At 38.2% G+C, this 20,305-nt stretch overlaps 1 protein-coding gene across 11 annotated transcripts in view; it reads left to right on the forward strand.

Moving 5' to 3' along the window:
• The window catches only part of FIP1L1 (factor interacting with PAPOLA and CPSF1), a 77,923-nt gene that overhangs the window by 42,495 nt on the left and 15,123 nt on the right, over positions 1 to 20,305 (forward strand). For 6 of the 11 annotated variants that reach the window (XM_049790143.1, XM_049790141.1, XM_049790133.1 and 3 more), the window contains 2 exons: positions 5,410 to 5,503; positions 8,157 to 8,313. In XM_049790143.1, coding sequence (XP_049646100.1) covers positions 5,410 to 5,503; positions 8,157 to 8,313 — 251 coding nt within the window. Of the gene's footprint in view, positions 1 to 5,409; positions 5,504 to 8,156; positions 8,314 to 19,743; positions 19,771 to 20,305 lie in introns of all 11 variants that reach the window. The other 5 variants (XM_049790142.1, XM_049790132.1, XM_049790136.1 and 2 more) reach the window with 1 other exon arrangement.

Below are 20,305 nucleotides of genomic sequence, written 5' to 3' on the forward strand. Positions count from 1 at the left end.
CCCTAGTTGATTTTTATGTGTGGTAAAGTTGAGAATCAGGGATTTAGAGACTGGAGCCTTACTCAGCACTTTGGATTGTAAAGAAAAGTGATGTAGCTACAATGAGATAACTAGCATATACAAAGCATTTTATAGTCTCACAGAGCCCTTTTCTATATATCATTCTCATTTAGTTTATATTTCCTGCTTCTTGTGTTCTTGTTCCTTTGTTGCAAAGTGGTTAATGCTATTAAATATAATCCTGCACATAACGTTTTCTCTATTTTTATTCTTTGCTTATCTTTGTCCCTCTATCCAGAAAGGCTTCCCTTTCTTGTATGGACCAAATCAATTCATATTTTTTAAGACTCATCTTTTCTTAAAAGCTCTGATACCAACTTCTGTGCAGAATTGTTAGCCATCATTTTAGATGCCCTGATTTATTAGACCGTCAGATCAATGAATCTTGCATCTGGGAATAATGAAATAACAAACATTCTGGTGGTTTTTTTTTCCTCAGAAAATACCCTTGAACTCCATGCTGCTCAATTCTTACTAGAGGCTCTGTTGTCAGAGTATTTATAGATTACTGCAAGGGCATGTGATTTAATCACTTTCCTAAGAAGAGAGGTTGTAACTTTTTTTAGAAGCTACTTTGAAAATTTGCAGCCAAATCTTTTTTTCTTTTCTTTTGGTTTTTGAGCCACACCTGGTAACACTCACCGGTTTCTCCTGGCTATGCACTCAGAAGTCGCTCCTGGCTTGGGATGCCGGGGGGATTGAACCGCGGTCTGTCCTAGGCTAGCGCTGGCAAGGCAGACACCTTACCTCTAGCGCCACCGCGCCGGCCCCACAGCCAAATCTTGAACACCGTGTGTGTGTGTGTGTGTGTGTGTGTGTGTGTGTGTGTGTGTGTGTGTGTGTGTGTGTGTGTGTATGCACTTGCGTATAATTAGGTTCAGTGTCATTTAGAATGTCTTCCTTAAGAATTTTCTTTCTCGGGCCGGGCGGTGGCGCTGGAGGTAAGGTGCCTGCCTTGCCTGCGCTAGCCTAGGACGGACCGCGGTTCGATCCCTCGGCGTCCCATATGGTCCCCCAAGAAGCCAGGAGCAACTTCTGAGCGCATAGCCAGGAGTAACCCCTGAGCGTCACAGGGTGTGGCCCAAAAACCAAAAAAAAAAAAAAAAAAAAAAAAGAATTTTCTTTCTCAAAAGTGCATCAAGGTCCTTAAACAATTTTTTGCTCTCAAACTTGCTGTTTCCAAGAACTTGATGGTGTTAAAGAATTACCATGTCCATTAGCTGATGGTAAAATTGATTTTGTTACTAGTATATTCTCAGATCAAGACTGCCATTTATGAGGGCTCACCACTTAGGCAGAATGGTCTAGCTTCATCAATAGGCTTTACCCAGACTTAAGAGACACTCTCATATAGAACTGTGAAATTCACTTTTTTTTTTTTTTTTTGGTTTTTGGTTTTTGGTCTTTGGGTCACACCCAGCAGCTCTCAGGGGTTACTCCTGGCTCCACGCTCAGAAATTGCTCCTGGCAGGCTCGGGGGACCATATAGGATGCTGGGATTTGAACCACCGACCTTCTGCATGAAAGGCCTTACCTCCATGCTACCTCTCCGGCCCCGAGATTCACTTTTATTGTCATAATAATATCAAGAGATTTTGCCTCTATTTCAGTACTTTTGAGAACTGGAGATTATGGTTCTGTAGTGGTTTGGTCAGTTGAATGGTTCTAACCAGATTTTAAAATCTTTGTCTATTTTTTTCTTGTATTTTTTAATACATCATTTGATTTTAATGTTACTCTTTGTTTTGGTTTTTGGTTTTTTGTTTTGGGACCACACCCAGTAACGCTCAGGGGTTACTCCTGGCTATACGCGCAGAAGTTGTTCCTGGCTTGGGGGACCATATGGGATGCCGGGGGATCGAACCGCGGTCCGTCCAAGGCTAGCGCAGGCAAGGCAGGCACCTTACCTCTAGCGCCACCGCCCGGCCCCTAATGTTACTCTTTATGGAACATTTTATAAACTCAGTTTTCATATAAAATGTACTGGATTGCTCTGCAAAGTATAGTTCTTAAAAAACTGTGTTTTGAGGAAAAAAAAACCACAATATCCCAGTTTCTCTTAAGACGGAGCTTTCCTAACTGTAAAATGGGAATAACAGTTACCATGAGGGTTATTTTGAGAAATTTGTAGCCCTTAAAACAGCTCCCTAGGGGCCAGGAGTGGTGGCGCAGCGGTAGGGCGTTTGCCTTGCACACGCTGACCTAGGAGGGACTGCAGTTTGAACCCACCCCCACTCCCACCTCCTGCGTTCCATATGGTCCCCCAAGCCAGGAGTGATTTCTGAGCGCTGAGCCAGTAGTAACAACCCCTGAGAGTCACTGGGTGTGGCCCCAAAACAAAACAAAACAAAAACCCCCCAGCCTTCCTAGCAGATAGCATATGATATTACTAGCAGAAAAAGAGGTTTTCAGAGGCAATGCTTTATTTTAATTTTACATATATTAAGATCTTGCTAATTGTAATGTCTGTTTTGGCTATTAAATAAAAAAAATTTCAGGTACATTTGAGACAAAAGATTAATAAGCTAATTTTATGTCTATGTTCACTTGACCTGATTTTGACATTTAAAAATTTTCTGTTACATTTTTATAAGCAGTTCTCAAATTCATTAAATAGCATCTTAATTGTAATCTGGTTTAATTCTATAATAATTTTAGAGGTGTTTTTCTATTTGTTAGTCCTTGACACAAAGATAGAGGATTAGTCAGTGTTTGTATTCAATTGTAGATAATGAAGCTTTAGGTCTTTACCATTATTAATTTCCCTTTTTAGCTTTTTAATGATGTGATTGAATCCAGTATAGAAAAGAGATTTTGCTAGCTGTATTAGCAGTTTACCTTCTAGAAAACATTTTTTATCCCAGATAACCTGTTCTTTGTGGAAATTGAAGTTGGAATAAATTCTTTGCATGATGAAGCCCTACTGAATAATTTTATGCGTTGAAGTAAAAACTTCAAAAACTTGCCAAATTATATAAATGATTTAATATAACTTTCTATGATGTAGCATTAGATTACCATTGTATTTTGAAAATTACTCATCTGTTACATATCATGTACTTTTGTCTCTTTAGAATATATTTAATATTTCTGGGGGGAAAAAGGATAGCTTCACATTCCTAATTAATATAAAAGTTCATTTGTGGGCCAGAGTGATAGCACAGGGGTAAGGTGTTTGCCTTGGATGTGGCTAACACAGGACGGACCCTGGTTTGAATCCTGACAACCCATATGGTCCCCTGGGCCTGGACCGACCTCTGAGTGGAGAGTCAGGAGTAACCCCTGAGTGCTGGTGGGTGTGACCCAAAAACCAAAAAAAAAAAAAAATACAAATAAAATTAAATAGCTCCTGCCCTATTGTTTGCTTTTTATAGAGCTCTTTTAATTTATTTTTAGTTCTTATCATTGAAGATCTCCAATGTTCATTTGCGTTAGACTTACCAGTTCTTGCCCAGCAGGAGTATTAAATGGCTTCGAGGACAGTTATATTACTGAAAGGCTGCAAAATTCATAGGAAGGAACAGTTCTGTTGGCTTTAGAATCTGAAAGGCAATAGGTTTGAATAATGTTTTGCCATTTAATTATTTTTGAGTTCTGTGTTTTTATTGGCACTAGTTTTGTCATCTAGAATAAGTATATAGTCAGGTTTAAGTTAAGGTTGAGTGTGAGTTTTAGTGATAATATGTAAACATTTAACAGTTGATAACTGCTGTCATTAGTCAGTTTAGAACTTAACGTAAAAAAAAAAAGAAAAAAAAAGATAAAGGGCCCCGGAGAAGATAGCACAGCAGTGTTTGCCTTGCAAGCAGCCGATCCAGGACCTAAGATGGTTGGTTTGAATCCCGGTGTCCCATATGGTCCCCCGTGCCTGCCAGGAGCTGTTTCTGAGCAGACAGCCAGGAGTAACCCCTGAGCACCGCCGGGTTTGGCCCAAAAACTAAAAAAAAAAAAAAACAAAAAAACAAAAAACGAACTTAACGTGGAACTGTGGTGACTGTGGAATGATATATGGTACATTGTTTTATTTCTGTAGTTTTATAGATAGAACTGTTATAGATAGAATTGTTCCAAACAAAAACATAGATAAAGACAAAGTTATCTAATTAGAGTTCTTTGTCTTTCCTACATGTAACTTCTCTATAGGTAAATATACCTTTACAATGTTGTTTTGAATGTTAAATGCCTTTTTAACATTATTTTACTTTTAGAAATTTTATTTGTTTGATATTTTTCCTTTGGAATTTGCAGCTTTTTTGGGTAGACTTTCTACATAAGGAATTTCAAATACAATTAAAGGTTGGGCAGGCACTTATGCATTTTTTTCTAGAGAGAAGGTATTAGAAATGACAAGCTGATTCAGATTTTATGCTTTTTTTTTTTTTTTTTTGCTTTTTGGGCCACACCCGGCGGTGCTCAGGGGTTACTCCTGGCTGTCTGCTCAGAAATAGCTCCTGGCAGGCGCTGGGGACCATATGGGACACCGGGATTCGAACCAACCACCTTTGGTCCTGGATCGGCTGCTTGCAAGGCAAACGCCGCTGTGCTATCTCTCCGGGCCCAGATTTTATGCTTTCTAATGCTCATAACAAATCACTAAGAAAAATAGCCCATGTTATCAAATTGAGCATTGTTCTGAGCTTTCTTAGCAAATTAAAGATGATGCAATAAAACTACACTATATAATTAAGCATATGTACACATATTTGTATATTTGGTTTCAGAACCTTACCTGGTAGAACTCAGGGCTTATTCCTGACCCTGTGCTCAGGCTTTGCTCCTGGTATACTTTGGGAACCATACATGGTACAGCTGTGTGCAAGGCAAGCACCCTACTCATTGTACTCTCTCTCAAGCCTGATGGACTTTTTTTTTTGTTTAGCAATTATTATTCACACAAAGAACCAGTTGAAAAATATTATTAAAAATAAATTTGGAAGAAAATCTATAAAAGTACTTAAAAATGAAACATTTATGGTCAATTTTATGTGTTGGTTTCAGCTTAATAAAAAAAAATATATATATATATATATAGTTTTTTGGGTTTTGGGCCACACCTGCTGACGCTCAGGGGTTACTCCTGGCTATGTGCTCAGAAGTCACTCCTGGCTTGGGGGACCATATGGGACGCCGGGGGATCGAACCGGGGGATCAAACCGCTGTCTGTCCTAGGCTAGTGCAGGCAAGACAGGCACCTTACCTCTAGCGCCACATGCCGGCCCCATAAAATATAATTTTTATAGCAGCATTATAATAGTGTACAATGCAAAAGGTTTCATGTTATAATTCTTACCTAACACTTGTTTTTTAGATGTTTATTAAAATTTTAATTGATTTAATTTTTTGTTACAGGAGATTATCTGGCGCAATTGATGTTATTGGTCAGACTATAACTATCAGCAGAGTAGAAGGAAGGCGACGGGCAAATGAAAACAGCAACATACAGGTTTAGTGTCTATTGTAATTATTAGTACTGTTATTGTTATTATTTTGGTTTGGAGGTCAAACCCAACACTACAGAGGCTTATTCCCGATTCAGTTCTTGCTTCTGATTTAAGGAAACATGTAATGCAGGGGATTGAACCTGGGGCTCCTGAATGCAAAACTTGCACTCCAATCCTTTGAAGTATTTCTTTTCTTTTCTTTTCTTTTCTTTTTTTTTTTTTTTTTGGTTTTTCGGGCCACACCCGTTTGATGCTCAGGGGTTACTCCTGGCTAAGTGCTCAGAAATTGGCCCTGGCTTGGGGGGGACCATATGGGACGCCGGGGGATCGAACCGCGGTCCTTCCTTGGCCAGCACTTGCAAGGCAGACATCTTACCTCAAGCGCCACCTCGCCAGTCCCTGAAGTATTTCTTGACCCTTAAAAATTAATATATATATTTTTTGGTTTTGGGTCACACCCGGCAGCACTCGGGGGTTACTCCTGGCTCTACACTCGGAAATAGCTTCTGGCAGGCTCCGGGTAATATATGGGATGCTGGGATTTGAACCACTGTCCTTCTGCATGGAAGGCAAACGCCTTACCTCCATGCTATCTCGCTGGCCCCCAAAATTAATAATTTTTGTCTTGAGGGAAAGTTTACACCTAGCAGCATCAGGGAACCATATTGTATTGCCAAGAATCAAACCAGATTAGTTCTGTGAAACGAAGGCAAGTGCCCTATATTCTGGTATTAAAATTTACTTTTTTTTTTTTGTTTTGTTTTTGGGCCACACCCGGTGACGCTCAGGGGTTACTCCTGGCTATGCGCTCAGAAGTCGCTCCTGGCTTGGGGGACCATATGGGATGCCGGGGGATCGAACCGCGGTCCTTCCAAGGCTAGCGCAGGTAAGGCAGGCACCTTACCTCCAGCGCCACCGCCCGGCCCCTAAAATTTACTTTTTAAACTGAAATAATATACCCATATTCTGATTTAATTTGTTGAATTTTTTTGTAATTTTAGATGTCACGTAACTTTTTTTTTTTTTTGGTTGGGGGGGTCCACACCCGTTTGATGGTCAGGGGTTACTCCTGGCTAAGCACTCAGAAATTGCCCCTGGTTTGGGGGTACCATATAGGACGCTGGGGGATCAAGCCGCAGTCCTTCCTTGGCTAGCGCTTGCAAGGCAGACACCTTACCTTTAGCGCCACCTCACCGGCCCCCTGTCACTTTAACTTTTAAGGTGTGACTGACAATTATTCTTTTATTATGAAGACTTTTGTTTATAACTTAAAACTTTGGTTTTGGAGCATGGAGGTGGAGCGTTTGCCTTGCATGCAGAAGGACAGTGGTTTAAATCCGTGCATCCCATATGGTCCCCCGAGCCTACCAGGAGTGATTTCTGAGCGTAGAGCTAGGTGTAACCCCTGAGCGCTGCGGGTGTGAACTCCTCCCCCCAAAAAACTTTGGTTTTGTTTGTAAAAAATTTTTAAGGAAGGAAAAGAAAGCCACTGTGTATATAAAAAAAAAAATATATATATATATATATATATACATATATGTGTGTATATATATGTATATATATGTGTGTGTATATATACATATTGCTTGTTTCTGATGTTCCTCAAATAGTATTGCACACTCGAATTCTCAGGAACTTGTAGAAAGTCCATGTTTCCAAGTGCTTCTATGCTGTGGGTTTTATACCCATTCTTTATTTGTTATACACATTCCTATTTTGTAGTACACATTCCTATTTTGTAAGAACAGTTGGACTTTTTTGGGTGTGAACTTTTGCACAAATGCAGGGCTCATTTTCTGGTGCTGTTCTTCTATCCTTTTGATGTTTCTTCCAGTCAAGTTTAGTAATGTTGGTGATGACAGTTCCTGATCTATTGAGTATCTAACTCTACTGTTGTGTTTTTTTATATACATACAACATACATAGAAACACTTGAGAACATAAGTACATGCAGACTGAAAAAAATCGTACAGCTCTTAGGGTATTTTTTTTTTAAATTGTGGCCATTTGCCATTTTTTTAAATTGATGCTTAGGGGCCATCAAAGCTGTACCCTGTGGTGCTATAAGAGGATGCATGTGATGTTTGGGACTAAACACATATGTTTTGATTGCTTTCCTTGACACCACTGTGGGTTTAGTCCCCTACCATGAGTCTGCTAGGAGTAATTTCTGAGCACTGCTGGGTGTAGCCCCAACCTCCACCCCCCAAAAAAGTATTGAAAATCAAAGAATATGAATAAATAAAAATTATTAAAAGCTAAAATTATACCACTCTTTGGCTAGCAATAGGTGTTTGCCTTGCATGCAGCTGACCTGGGATGGATACAGATTCAATTCCTGGCATCCCATATGGTTCCCTGAGCCAGCCAGGAGACATTTCTGAGGGCAGAATCAGGAGTAAATCCTCAATGCTGCTGGGTATCAGTAGTGTGTGTGTAAATCCTCAGTGCTGCTGAGTAGTGTGTGTGTGTGTGTGTGTGTGTGTGTGTGTGTGTGTGTGTGTGTGTGTCCTCCAAAAAACCAGAATAATCAGTAGTGTGTGTGTGTGTGTGTGACCTCAAATTTGTGTTTATGAAAACACATTATCTAAGTGAAATTTTTACTGTTCTTTAATTAACTATTTGTGTTTATAATGAACTCTGGTTTGCTTTTAGGTCCTAGCTGAAAGATCAGCCACTGAAGTTGACAACAATTTTAGCAAACCACCTCCATTTTTCCCACCAGGAGCTCCTCCCACCCATCTGCCACCGCCTCCATTTCTCCCACCACCTCCAACTGTTAGCACTGCTCCACCTCTGATTCCTCCACCAGGTAACTAGTAAATATGACATTTGCCTTTGAAAGGAAAAAAGAGTCCTTGGGTTTTAAAAACATTTGTTTAGCCTTTGAGTGTTTTTTAATGGAAAATATTTTTGAAAATATCTTCATTGATTACATTATATTAAAAGTCATGGAAAGACAATATGTTTTCAACATAGATTTACTCTGCAATGGATAGGCGTCTCTTGCTATTTTAGCATAGCAAAGAAATTTTACCGAAGTATAGTGTAAAATTAATAAAATTGTGATCCAAAAAGGTGATCTTCAAATTAAAGGTGCTAGTTTTATATTTTAAATTCATATTGAGTTGTAAGACTTCTTTAAAATAAAAAAATGGCTGTAGAATTGAGTAGTCAGCAAGTTTATTTTCTGAAGAGACATAATTTAAGTCTGGGTCTTCTGGTTTATTCACACTACATCTGAATACCTTTTTAACGCATGATAGAAAAATAAACATTGTATTTTTAGCCACTTCTAGTTATTTAAGAAAATGAGATTAGTGAGTTTGAAGAATTCTAATAACCCTCTAATTCTGTTTTAGTTATATTTCAACTTTTCATCTAGAGGCTTTCTAAATTTTATTCATTTTTTTTTTTTTTTTGGGTCACACCCGGCAGTGCTCAGGGGTTCCTCCTGGCTCTACGCTCAGAAATCGCTCCTGGCAGGCTGGGGGAGGGGGGCGACCATATGGGATGCCGGGATTTGAACCACCATCCTTCTGAATGCAAGGCAAATGCCTTAACCTCCATGCTATCTCTCCGGCCCCTAAATTTTATTCTTAATGAATTTTAAATATTCTCCCTACAATTTTTGTTGCTGTTTGTTTTGGGGCTACACCAGGTATGCTCGGGATTATTCATTACCTTGCACTCAAAATCACTCCTGGTGGGCTTCAAAGACTGACCATGTGGGGTGACAAGGATTGAACCCAGGTTAGCACATGTAAGGCAAGGATTATCTTCTCTGCACAGTCTTTCTAGCCAATTTCAGTGATGCTAACAAGGATGATTTGTGACAGTACTTTCTTCCTAGGGAAAATGTCATTGGAAATGATTTGCTGTTGGTCCTAATAAAAACTATAAACACATTATAATTAGCTTTCCATTAAAAAAATCGGTTCAAATTAAAACCCTTGCTTTAATCTCACCTTGCTTTTGCAGGATGTCTATTTGAAAGTTCCAGTTGTGATTCAAAAACATAACCTAATAGAGTCACTATAGTTGTTTATCCTTGACTTATAAATATGAGCTATCAATTTGACCTTAAAACCAGAGATTCTGGGTTGAAGAGTTAGCACAGCAGTAGGGCTTTTGTCTTGCACGCAGCTGATTCAGGACAGATGGTGGTTTGAATCCTAGCATCCCATATGTTTCTCCGTGCCTGCTAGGAGCGATTTCTGAGTGCAGAGCCAGGAGCCTCCAAATAAAAACAAACAAAAAAATCCCCAGAGATTCTCCTCCCGTCACCTCTGTCTTTAAAATAAAATTATCATGGAAAATACCTAATGCTTTATATAGAATTTGTTGTCATAAAACTCACAGAAAGTGTTGAGAGATAAACTCAAAGGGCTAGTACACATGCTTTGCATGCTTGGGCTGCTAGCATTTAATGAAGTACTGAGTGAACTTTGCCAAATATGGTCCCACATCCTCCTGCCCTGTCCCCCCTTTAGATAACATCTCTAATTTTTATTCAATGAATTTCTTACTTTGAATCATGTAACATTCAGAAATTATGATTGTGGATCCCTACTTTTAGAATTTTGGGTGGCCATCACCCCATTACCTGATGGTACTTAGGCCCCGATCTTGTAGATTTATTCCTGGTAGTGCTTGGGAGTTCATGTCTGGTGCAAGGAGGATCAAACCAGAGTTGATTGCCTTGTCCCTGTATTCTGCTGAGACTTATATATGTAGAATTAACTAATGAAAGGCTGGATAGCACAGCAATAGGGTGTTTGCCTTGCATGAGGCTGAACCAGGATGGACCCGTTCGATTCTCAGCATCCCATATGGTTCTCAGCCTGCGGGGGTTGATTTCTGAGTGCAGAAGCCAGGAGTAGCCACCAGCGCCGCTGGGTGTGGCCAAAAACAAACCAACTAATCAATAAAGAAAAGAAAAAAGAATTAAAAAATTGCAACTTTTTTTTAATAAGAAAAGGAAAAAAATTAACTAATGGAAAAGGGAAATATTGACTTAGTGATTGCTAACTGACTTCTTATCCTTAATAAAAGTAAATATGGGGATTGGAGAGATAGCATGGAGGTAGGGCATTTGCCTTGCATGCAGAAGGACGGTGGTTCGAATCCCGGCATCCCATATGGTCCCCCGAGCCTGCCAGGAGCGATTTCTGAACATAGAGCCAGGAGTAACTCCTGAGCTGCCGAGTGTGACCCAAAAACAAAAACAAAAACAAAAAAGTAAATGTGGCCAGGGAAATAGTGCAAAGAGCCATCCTAGAGCTCATTCTTTGCATGCAGGAGTGTGGCTTTATTCAACAGTGAGTTCACCTGGGTATTTACTGGGAGTGATTCCAGAGTAGTACCAAGAGTTGCCCAGGCAATCATTTAAAACAAAAAAGAAAGAAAAAAAAAAAGTAGAATTGTTAATTTTGAATAGTACTGGTTTGAGACTAGAAATTGATCCAGGTGTCTGATAATAGTCCTTTGCTAGATTGCTTTTGTGACCTTTTTAAACTTAGCTGGGCACTAATGGTGAATTAAAAGAAACTTTTATGAGGCAGGAAGTGTATAACTCAGTGATAGAGCACAGATTTTATATGTATGTTATCCTGGGTTTGATCCCTGGTTAGAAAACTATGTAAGTTTTTAAGTTAACTAAAATATATTCTAACATTTTATTCAGGTTAACACAAGTAATCATAGTTAGATAATACAAAGTAAATGGTATGCTTAGAAGCTTTTGAGACATGGCGGCTGTGTTTTTATGAGGTACACTTATTTTTTTAAGCAAATTTTCCTCCGTTTCTTTGTTGTGAATTGATTCTAAAGATGACATATCTTTTAATTATATTTAGTTTATGTATGACATAAAGTACCACTGATTTTTTTAATTATTGGATGTTGTTTGTTATTTAATTTTAATTCTCATAAACATGTTTTCCAATTTTTCCTTTGATGCTTATTCTTAAATGGCATTTGTATGCAATCCTGCCATCATTTTATGAGAACATAAAATCAGCTGACTTCTAAAACTGGCTTAATTTGCCCAACTCAGTTATATTTACTTAGAGTAGGAGTAGTGATATATCAATTTATATAATATTTGTAAATTGAGATGATTTAATTCAGTATTTCCCAAAATGGACTAGTATGGGAGGTGCAGGAAAGATCCAGGGGGGATAATAGATTGGAGGATAGAGGTGGTGGTAGTAATGCAGTGGGGGGGACATTTTGTTTGTTTTCTTACAACATGTTTATTTCCAGCATGCTGTTGATCACAGATTAATCTCCAGCACCCCCAAGCACTAATGGGAGAGGTCCATTGAGATTGAGTGTGTTATAGCTTCCCCCTCCTCCCTCCTAATAAAGAAAAAAATTCTACTTCAGGAAGTTTTGCTTGAAAGTCTGTTCTGATTGTTGAAGTCAATCCTTTTTTTTTGTTTTTTGGGCCACACCAGGCATTGCTCAGGGGTTACTCCTGGCTGTCTGCTCAGAAATAGCTCCTGGCAGGCACGGGGGACCATATGGGACACCAGGATTCGAACCAACCACCTTTGGTCCTGGATCGGCTGCTTGCAAGGCAAACGCCGCTGTGCTATCTCTCCGGGCCCGAAGTCAATCTTTCTATGTTAAGACGAACAAACAGAACCACCACTGCTGTTAATGTACTGTTGAAATTTAAGTATTTTCTTGATACTCAAGAACTTGTGTGGGTAGGAAATTAGCATGAGTCTGGACACAAATCAGATTTTTCTTTTTTTTTTTTTGGTTTTTGGGCCACACCCTGTGACGCTCAGGGGTTACTCCTGGCTATGCGCTCAGAAGTTGCTCCTGGCTTCTTGGGGGACCATATGGGACGCCGGGGGATCGAACCGCGGTCCATCCTAGGCTAGCGCAGGCAAGGCAGGCACCTTACCTCCAGCGCCACCGCCCGGCCCCAGATTTTTCTTTTCCATATATTTTTTGTTTTGTTTGGGGGCCATTAACCTTAGCTTTGTGCTTGACAGTTGCGCCCTGTAGTATTTAATTGACCACATGATGCTGGGGACCAAACCAGGGCTAAGATATTTTTGTGATACTTACTGGAGAAAAATAGTAAAATTGCAAGAAACAATGTATGTAATAGAATTAGTACCTTCTTTAAAAGCCACTTGCATAATTTTGTAGCATTAAATATTCTTTTTTAACCCTTCCCCCAGCATTAAATATTCTTGACATGTAATATCACTACCATTTCTGCATAAATATTTTTCATTGTCCCTAACAAAAATTTTGTTCTCATTAAACATCTTAGTTCTTTCTTAGTCTCACTCAGATTTCTTATTCTACGTTTTTATAAAATGGAGCCATACAATATTTCTTTTTTTGGGTTTGAAGTGATAACACAGCTGGTAGGGCATTTGCTTGCATGTGTCTGACACCATTTCTCTCCCTGCATTTCATATGGTCCCCCAAACTTGCCAGGAATAATTTCTTGGTACAGAACCAGAGTAACCTTTGAGCTCTGCCAGGTATGGCCCAAATACACCCCAAATCTCTTTCTGGCTTACTTCTACCTTTAAAATAACTGTTCTGAGCAAATTTTTAAGAACGATTGTTCTGACTGTATTATATTTTATGCTGCCAGTTTTGGAATCTTTATTGTTTTTGTTAGGGGCCTCCCCAGTGTAGTTGGGCATCAGCAACTCTCTTTGATAAGCAACCAGGTGATACGGGGCTGATCATTTCACTGCTTGGGCTTTATGTGCTCTAGCTCTCGAGAGTGTCTCCCTGGGTCTGGTCTTCGTGTGTGTGTGTGTGTGTGTGTGTGTGTGTGTGTGTAGTTGGGCATCAGCAACTCTCTTTGATAAGCAACCAGGTGATACGGGGCTGATCATTTCACTGCTTGGGCTTTATGTGCTCTAGCTCTCGAGAGTGTCTCCCTGGGTCTGGTCTTCGTGTGTGTGTGTGTGTGTGTGTGTGTGTGTGTGTGTGTGTGTGTGTGTGTGTGTGTGTGTGTGTGTGTGTGTGTGTATTTGTTTTTTCGGTCACACCCGGTGTGAGTGTGTGTGTGTGTGTGCGTGTATTTTGTTTGTTTTTTCGGTCACACCCGGTAGCGCTCAGGGGTCACTCCTGGCTCCACGCTCAGAAATCACTCCTGGCAGAGACGGGGGACCTATGGGATGCCAGGATTCGAACCAATGACCTTCTGCATGAAAGGCAAATGCCTTACCTTCATGCTGTCTCTCTGGCCCCTGGTCTTCATGTTTTTATCTTTCATTATATATAAGGTTTTTTGAAAGAAGACAGGTTCATTTTAACTCATTTCTTACTGTATTAGTATTTTCTTCATTACTCTGAGGTTCTGTAAGTCTCTGGAACATTTGAAATCTAGTTTCTGAATAGAATTCTGAGTCAGAGAGGGCTCTTTGATTTACTGAGATCCCAACTTGGCTGTTCCTGAGGTAGGTCTCTTTCCCACTTTGTCAGTAGCTTGCTCTGTTTTGGATAATGATTATTAGCACCCTTGGCAAAGTGTACTTTGTTTTTCTGATGTGCAGCCTTGTTGATAATGGTGGGTTTTTATTTTTATATATTTTTTTGTTTTTGGGTCACACTCAGCAGCGCTCAGGGGTTACTCCTGGCTCCATGCTCAGAAAATCGCCCCTGGCAGGCACGGGGGACCATATGGGATGCTGGGATTCGAACCACCATCCTTCTGCATGAAAGGCAAACACCTTACCTCAATGCTATCTATCCAGCCCCTATGGTAGGGTTCTTTTTTGGGGGCTGGGGATACCCGTTTGATGCTCAGGGCTAAGCGCTCAGAAACTGCCCCTGGCTTGCGGGGGAGGACCATATGGGACGCAGGGGGATCGAACTGTGGTCCTTCCTTGGCTAGCGCTTGCAGGGCAGTCACCTCACCTCTAGCGCCACCTCATCGACCCTATGGTGGTTTTTTTTTACCTTTTTTTTTTTTTTTTTACCTCCCCAGCAGTGCTTAGCAGGGGATGTCTGGGCACTATTTTCTTGTGATGCTAGGTCCGCTATCCGCTATGCAGATTTTGGAGGTGCTAGTTTCCAGGGATATTGCAATAGGACCAACAGAGCCACCCTACTGTGGACTGTGGACTATGGAGTCTGGGAATGGAGTTCAGGACTTTACACCTGCATTGAATGTATTCGAGCCACTGAAAAATCTCCTCAGTCCTAGTAAGCAGCTGTCTTGTGAATATAACATTAAGCTAATTTTATAATTTAGAAGAATTTTGGTCTTGTTTTAGTTTGGTTTTGGTTTTAGGTTTGTTTTGTTTTGGGGCCACATTTGGTAATATTTAGGGATTACTCCTGTTCTACACTCAGGAATCACTCTTGGCAGTGCTCAGGGGATCATATGGAATGTTAGGGATCGAACCCACTCACTGTAACTATCTCTTGGACCCAACTTTTGGTCTTCTAACAGCAAATTCTCATAAGCTAGTTAATGTTATTTGTCAAAAAAATGAGAATTTTTATAGAAGTAATTTTCAAAAGTTCACTTGGAAAATTTTTTTTTTACTTTTTTAGAATTATACTTCTTTTCTCTTATGTTTTTCTATATTAAAATAATCACATGCTAGTTTTTTATACTTGAAATAGAGAATATTTCATTATTTTATAAGTAAAATCTTTTAGGGTTTTAATTTTGGATGTCTTTTTTCCTACAAATGACTACCTTTACAGTAGCTGTGTTTTTAAAAAGTGATTTTATTAACATCAGTGTGGAAGGTATTTAATTAAAGATTTATTTTAAGTCTTCATGTTTTATTTTTAATTTCTTTGTATATGAGCTTTAGGTTTTGAAATAGATTGGTGAGGTGTGAGGAAAGTAATCAGTCTTATTTCTGTCTTAAGAGAGTGCTGATAAAGTTCTGGAATTATTAGTGAGCATGGAAAACATTGTCCATGTAATTTTCTACTGCTTTTTCCTTTTAGTTGAATATTACAGACATGGATTAGTAAATGTATTGGTTAGCTATCGCTGAATAAAAACTCCTATAAAACAATCGTTTCAACAAAGCTACTTTCAATTATTGAGCAGTTCTTGTGGTTTTGAAATGTTGGAACAGTTTAGCTGGGGGTTCTCTGTTTCAAGGTTCCTAGAGACGTTAAGATGGTCATCTTTTTTTTTTTTTTTTTTAAGATGGTCATCTTTTAAAGTTTAACAGAAAAGACTCATTTTCAGGTTCACTCCTCTTTGTAGCAAAGATTCAGCAGTTTGCTTCAGCAAAGCCTGAATCAGAAAGCAGTAAAGGGGATACCAGCACAACAGAAATCACTGTCTTTTGTAACCTAGTGACAGAAGTGGCATCCTATCATTTTTGCTTGTTAGAAATACATCTGTATCCAACTGAAATATAATAAGACAGATCATTGGAAGCCAAATCAGAGATAGCCTTGGAGAGGGAGAAGTGGGGGGAGGGATATCGACCCCCCAGCAGTGCTCAGGCTTACTTACTTTTAGCTCTGTACTCAATGATCAAACCTGACAGGGTTTGCGGAACCATATTGAACCCAAATTGGCTTACATAAAAGCAGCTTCTCTACTCACTGTACTATTACTGTGGCCCCTAGATAGCTTTTACTGAATGAAACTTGTTTAAAAAGAAGGGAGGGGCGGGGGGAGAGGAATTGCTTGTTCAAGAAAGGGATATTGAAAAAGGCAAGCAGAGATACATAGAGACAAACAGTGAGATTTGTAATCAATGAAAAATATGGTCTAAAGAGCAAACCTCGCTGATTTTTCATGGAATCCATTGAGGAGAAACTTACGTGTTTTTTCTTTTTTTAAAAACGTAGAGCCAGGAGAGGGATAGACAAAGAATGGGGATAGACATAGAATAGGGATAGGGATAGATAAAGAATAATTAAAAAAAGATAGTATGATATTAAAACCTAAAGACAATAGGGATTAGGGACCATGAGGAATGGTCCCTGATAGGAAGCTTACAACAGAGAGCAGGAGAGTACAATTAGGACTGAAATGGAAACGATCACTCTAGATAAGAAATGGGTGCTGAAAGGAGGTACAATGATATGCATGATACCCCTTTAGTAACAATATTGCAACCCAGTGTCTAAAAGGAAGAGAAAAGGGGAAGAACAAAAAGGAGGGAGGGAAGAAAGAAAAAAGAAAATGCCTGCCAAAGAGGTGGGCAGGGGAGAGGGCAGTTGGAGAGCAGAGAGGAAGGGAAACTGGAGATATTGGTGCAGGAAATGTAAACTGGTGACATGTCTTGTATGACTGAAACTCAGTCATGAACAACTTTTTAACTATGGAACTAAAAACAACTGTATTATGAAAAAAGTATCACTTGCTTTATTTAATAAAGAATTGGAATGAGATTTATTTGTATCAAATATTAAAGTACTTAATTGTGCAGTTAACAAAATTTTAGAGTCATCCACTGACTATGATCTATCCCTGATTAGCAACATGATCTTTCTTTCTCTTTGTTAGAACACAAATTTTCTGTATCTATTGCAGATTGAACCAGAAATTCTCAGAGGGGTTCAGTAATCTATGTAATAAATTTAGGGTGATTCTGATGATTAGTTGCTTTGTTTTCAAAGCCACTCATCCAAGGACCTGTTAGAGCTCACATTACTTTTGGGGAGCACTAGGAATCTCACTACTCTTATGTTTGGCTTACCTGAAAGGTAAACAGTTTTCTCCCTGTTCATTATATACGAAATGACAGCAAAAAAACAGTTCTTGCCTTGTATCTTTCAAGTCTATTAGCTAGGCAACAAATGCCAGGAACGTGGGAGTATTGAGGATGAGAGAACAGGGAATTTTGAAATGGATTTTTCTCTTTCATTATTCGTATACTGTTTATATATTGCTAGTGAAAGAAAGCCATTTGCTGAATGGTGATTTTATTTTTTAAGTATTATGTTGGCTTCATGTTATCACTTACTGAAATTTCTTAATGTCTTTCTGAAAATATATCTGGTAATTGTCATAATATATGGTACAGTGTTGCTTCAACTTTATTGATTAACTTCAATGAATATTTACCAGTAGAGACTGGCATTCATGTATTTGATGTAAAGTAGATCCTTCATATAAAGGATCCATTTTAGTTCCTGTGCCAATTTTCTGATATTTAGATATTCATTTCAAACACATCTATATTTGCAGGATAATTTACTTTTTTAGCTTTTTTTTGGGGGGAGGATAATTTACTTTTTTAGCTTTTTTTTTTGGGGGGGTGGTCACACCCGGCAGCACTCAGGGGTTACTCCTGGCACTATGCTCAGAAAATCGCCCCTGGCAGGCATGGGGGGCCATATGGGATGCTGGGATTCGAACCACCGTCCTTCTGCATGAAAGGCAAATGCGTTACCTCCATGCTATCTCTCGGCCCCATAATTTACTTCAATTTTCTGAACTTTTTCTAATTAATTTTTAAAAATTCATCCTAATGAATTCAATCCTAACCTAATCTAGTAGGTTAAATTTTTCGAAGCTAGTTAAAACTATAACCAATCATTTGGGCCGCATATTTATTGTGAAAATTTGACGAATATTTTTGAAGACAACCTAAGATGACTAGGTAGGAATGGGTTCTCAGTTAAGTTATATCATGAATACCAATTGAAGTGGTGCATATGTATTTACATAAAGTTATTAGTGTGATCTTGGAATGATTTTCAGATCATAAGATGATCTACCACAATGGTAGCCAAATGTGGTATAGTATTCTATGCCACAATAAAATTCTATACCCAATAAAATGTGTATTTAAATAGAAAACTAGATGAGTTGAACTTTGATAAGAAAATGTATATTTGTTCTAAAGAACATCATGTAATGAACTATTACAGATATTTAATTTTCTCTGCTTTGCTTCCATTTAGTTTGGCATCTGGGTTCTGCTAGTTTGTGTTGTGCTGGATTTTCTTAGTTTAGTAATTTAGGAGGCAACTAGGCAGCCTCAGGATGGATGAGAATTACAGTAAAGTATAGATCAGTTTAGTAGAGTTGTGTCTCATGGTTTTTGAAACAGGGTGGTTGCTTTGCATACCTTTTTTCAGTCTTGTTGGTTTTTTTAAGTCTAGAATATCCTTTTATATTTGGGTGGTTAAATCAGGTGCTTCATTCTCCATTTTGTGGTCACTTGCTGCTTTCAGATCTTTATAGAAACCTCTTATTCAGGTATAATATGCTCAAATTTTAAAAAAGTTAATGATTAGCAGGTGCTTCCATAGACAAAAAAAATCAAGTGGTTTTATTTTCATTATTTTTTTCAAATGCAATTTAGCAATTTGGATTCTGGTTTTTAAGATAGATTTTGTAAACCATTTCAACTATTGAAGTTACTTGTGGTCTAACATTTTTCATGAAAATTTTAAATGTTTTTTTTTTCTACTTAGAAATGTCATTTGATTCATATAAGTAGTATTTATAATTTGCATGCCTCATAATTGCCTTTCATCTATCTCTTAAATTTAAAATGTCACGTTTTGGTGCTTAATAAATTTTACATTAAGATTTGAGAGCACATTTGACTAATCTAAATTGAGAATATTTATAGTTCTTGAAACTTATGATGTGTGCAAATGAGTAAGTCACGAATGACTAATGACTCCTGTAGAAGTAAATCATCTTCATTTTTCTTAATGTACCGTGTGTGTATATCTATACACATTTACATGTAGAGACACATACATAGGTTTGTACAATAAACACGAATTATCCATTTTCTTTTATCACTTCCAGAAAACAAGAGAAATAACTTTTCTTGTTCCCATCAGTAGTAATTTAACAGTCCAAATTGGTTCTTAAGCATTTCATAAAGCTTTACTGTAGTGACTATCCATCATTTTCATTGACCTTGTACTCCTTGCAGTAACAAACCTATTGATCAATTTTCCTATTTTAAAATGTTTAAAATAACAGGTTTAGATGTTGCATATCCAACTTAGTGTTAATTTCATGGAGTTTGTTATGTATGCACAGTGTGCTTTTTAAACTGATCTGCAATTTCATCTGTGTTTACAACTCTCATTATCAAGTTGTTAGTCTGGGCTTTTATCAGGAGGTCAGCTCTTATTTGTTGGTCTTCTGCAAGCAAACAGAATTTAGCTTTTGAGAGAATAAGCCAGGACAAAGGAGGCAAGGGGTTTTATTTCAAAGTTTGTTTGGTGATGGCATAAATACATAACAGGTTATGAAATCCAATTACTATATTAAATTTCATCACTTGTTTTTTAGGTATTCCAATAACTGTACCACCTCCAGGTAAAACTTTTTTTCATGTTTTTTTCCATCATTGTTAATAAACATGAAATTTGAAGCTTACAGTTATAGGAGGGAGAGTGTTGATGTGGTTAGAATATGGAGTAGGAAATTGGGATTTCAAGGTCCTATTTTCAGCTCTGCCTTTGCTTCATTCCAGTTTTGATTAAGATAATTTAGTTTCTGGGACACCTGTCTTACCCATTTCTGTAGATAAAGATTCTGAGGAAATTCTATCAATATGTTGAAGAAAAAGTATAGAATATAAAATGTAGATTTCATTAAAAAATTTAAGACTTTTTTTTTTCCTAATATGATAAAGTGACAGCAACAGAGATCATCTTGACTATTATCGTTTCTCATTTTTTAAAACTTTGGTGGTATAGTAAACCAGTACATGAGAAAATGTATTCTGAACCACACAGTTAAGATGTATTGATAGCTGGGAAGATTGATATTAGAGTGATGAATAAATTTCTTTGTTGAAATTGTTTGATCAATGGGAGTTTATTTATGATTGATTGTTGTTCCCCTTTTT

The sequence above is a fragment of the Suncus etruscus genome, chromosome 16 (assembly GCF_024139225.1).
Source record: "Suncus etruscus isolate mSunEtr1 chromosome 16, mSunEtr1.pri.cur, whole genome shotgun sequence".
In the NCBI taxonomy this organism is placed as follows: domain Eukaryota; kingdom Metazoa; phylum Chordata; class Mammalia; order Eulipotyphla; family Soricidae; genus Suncus; species Suncus etruscus.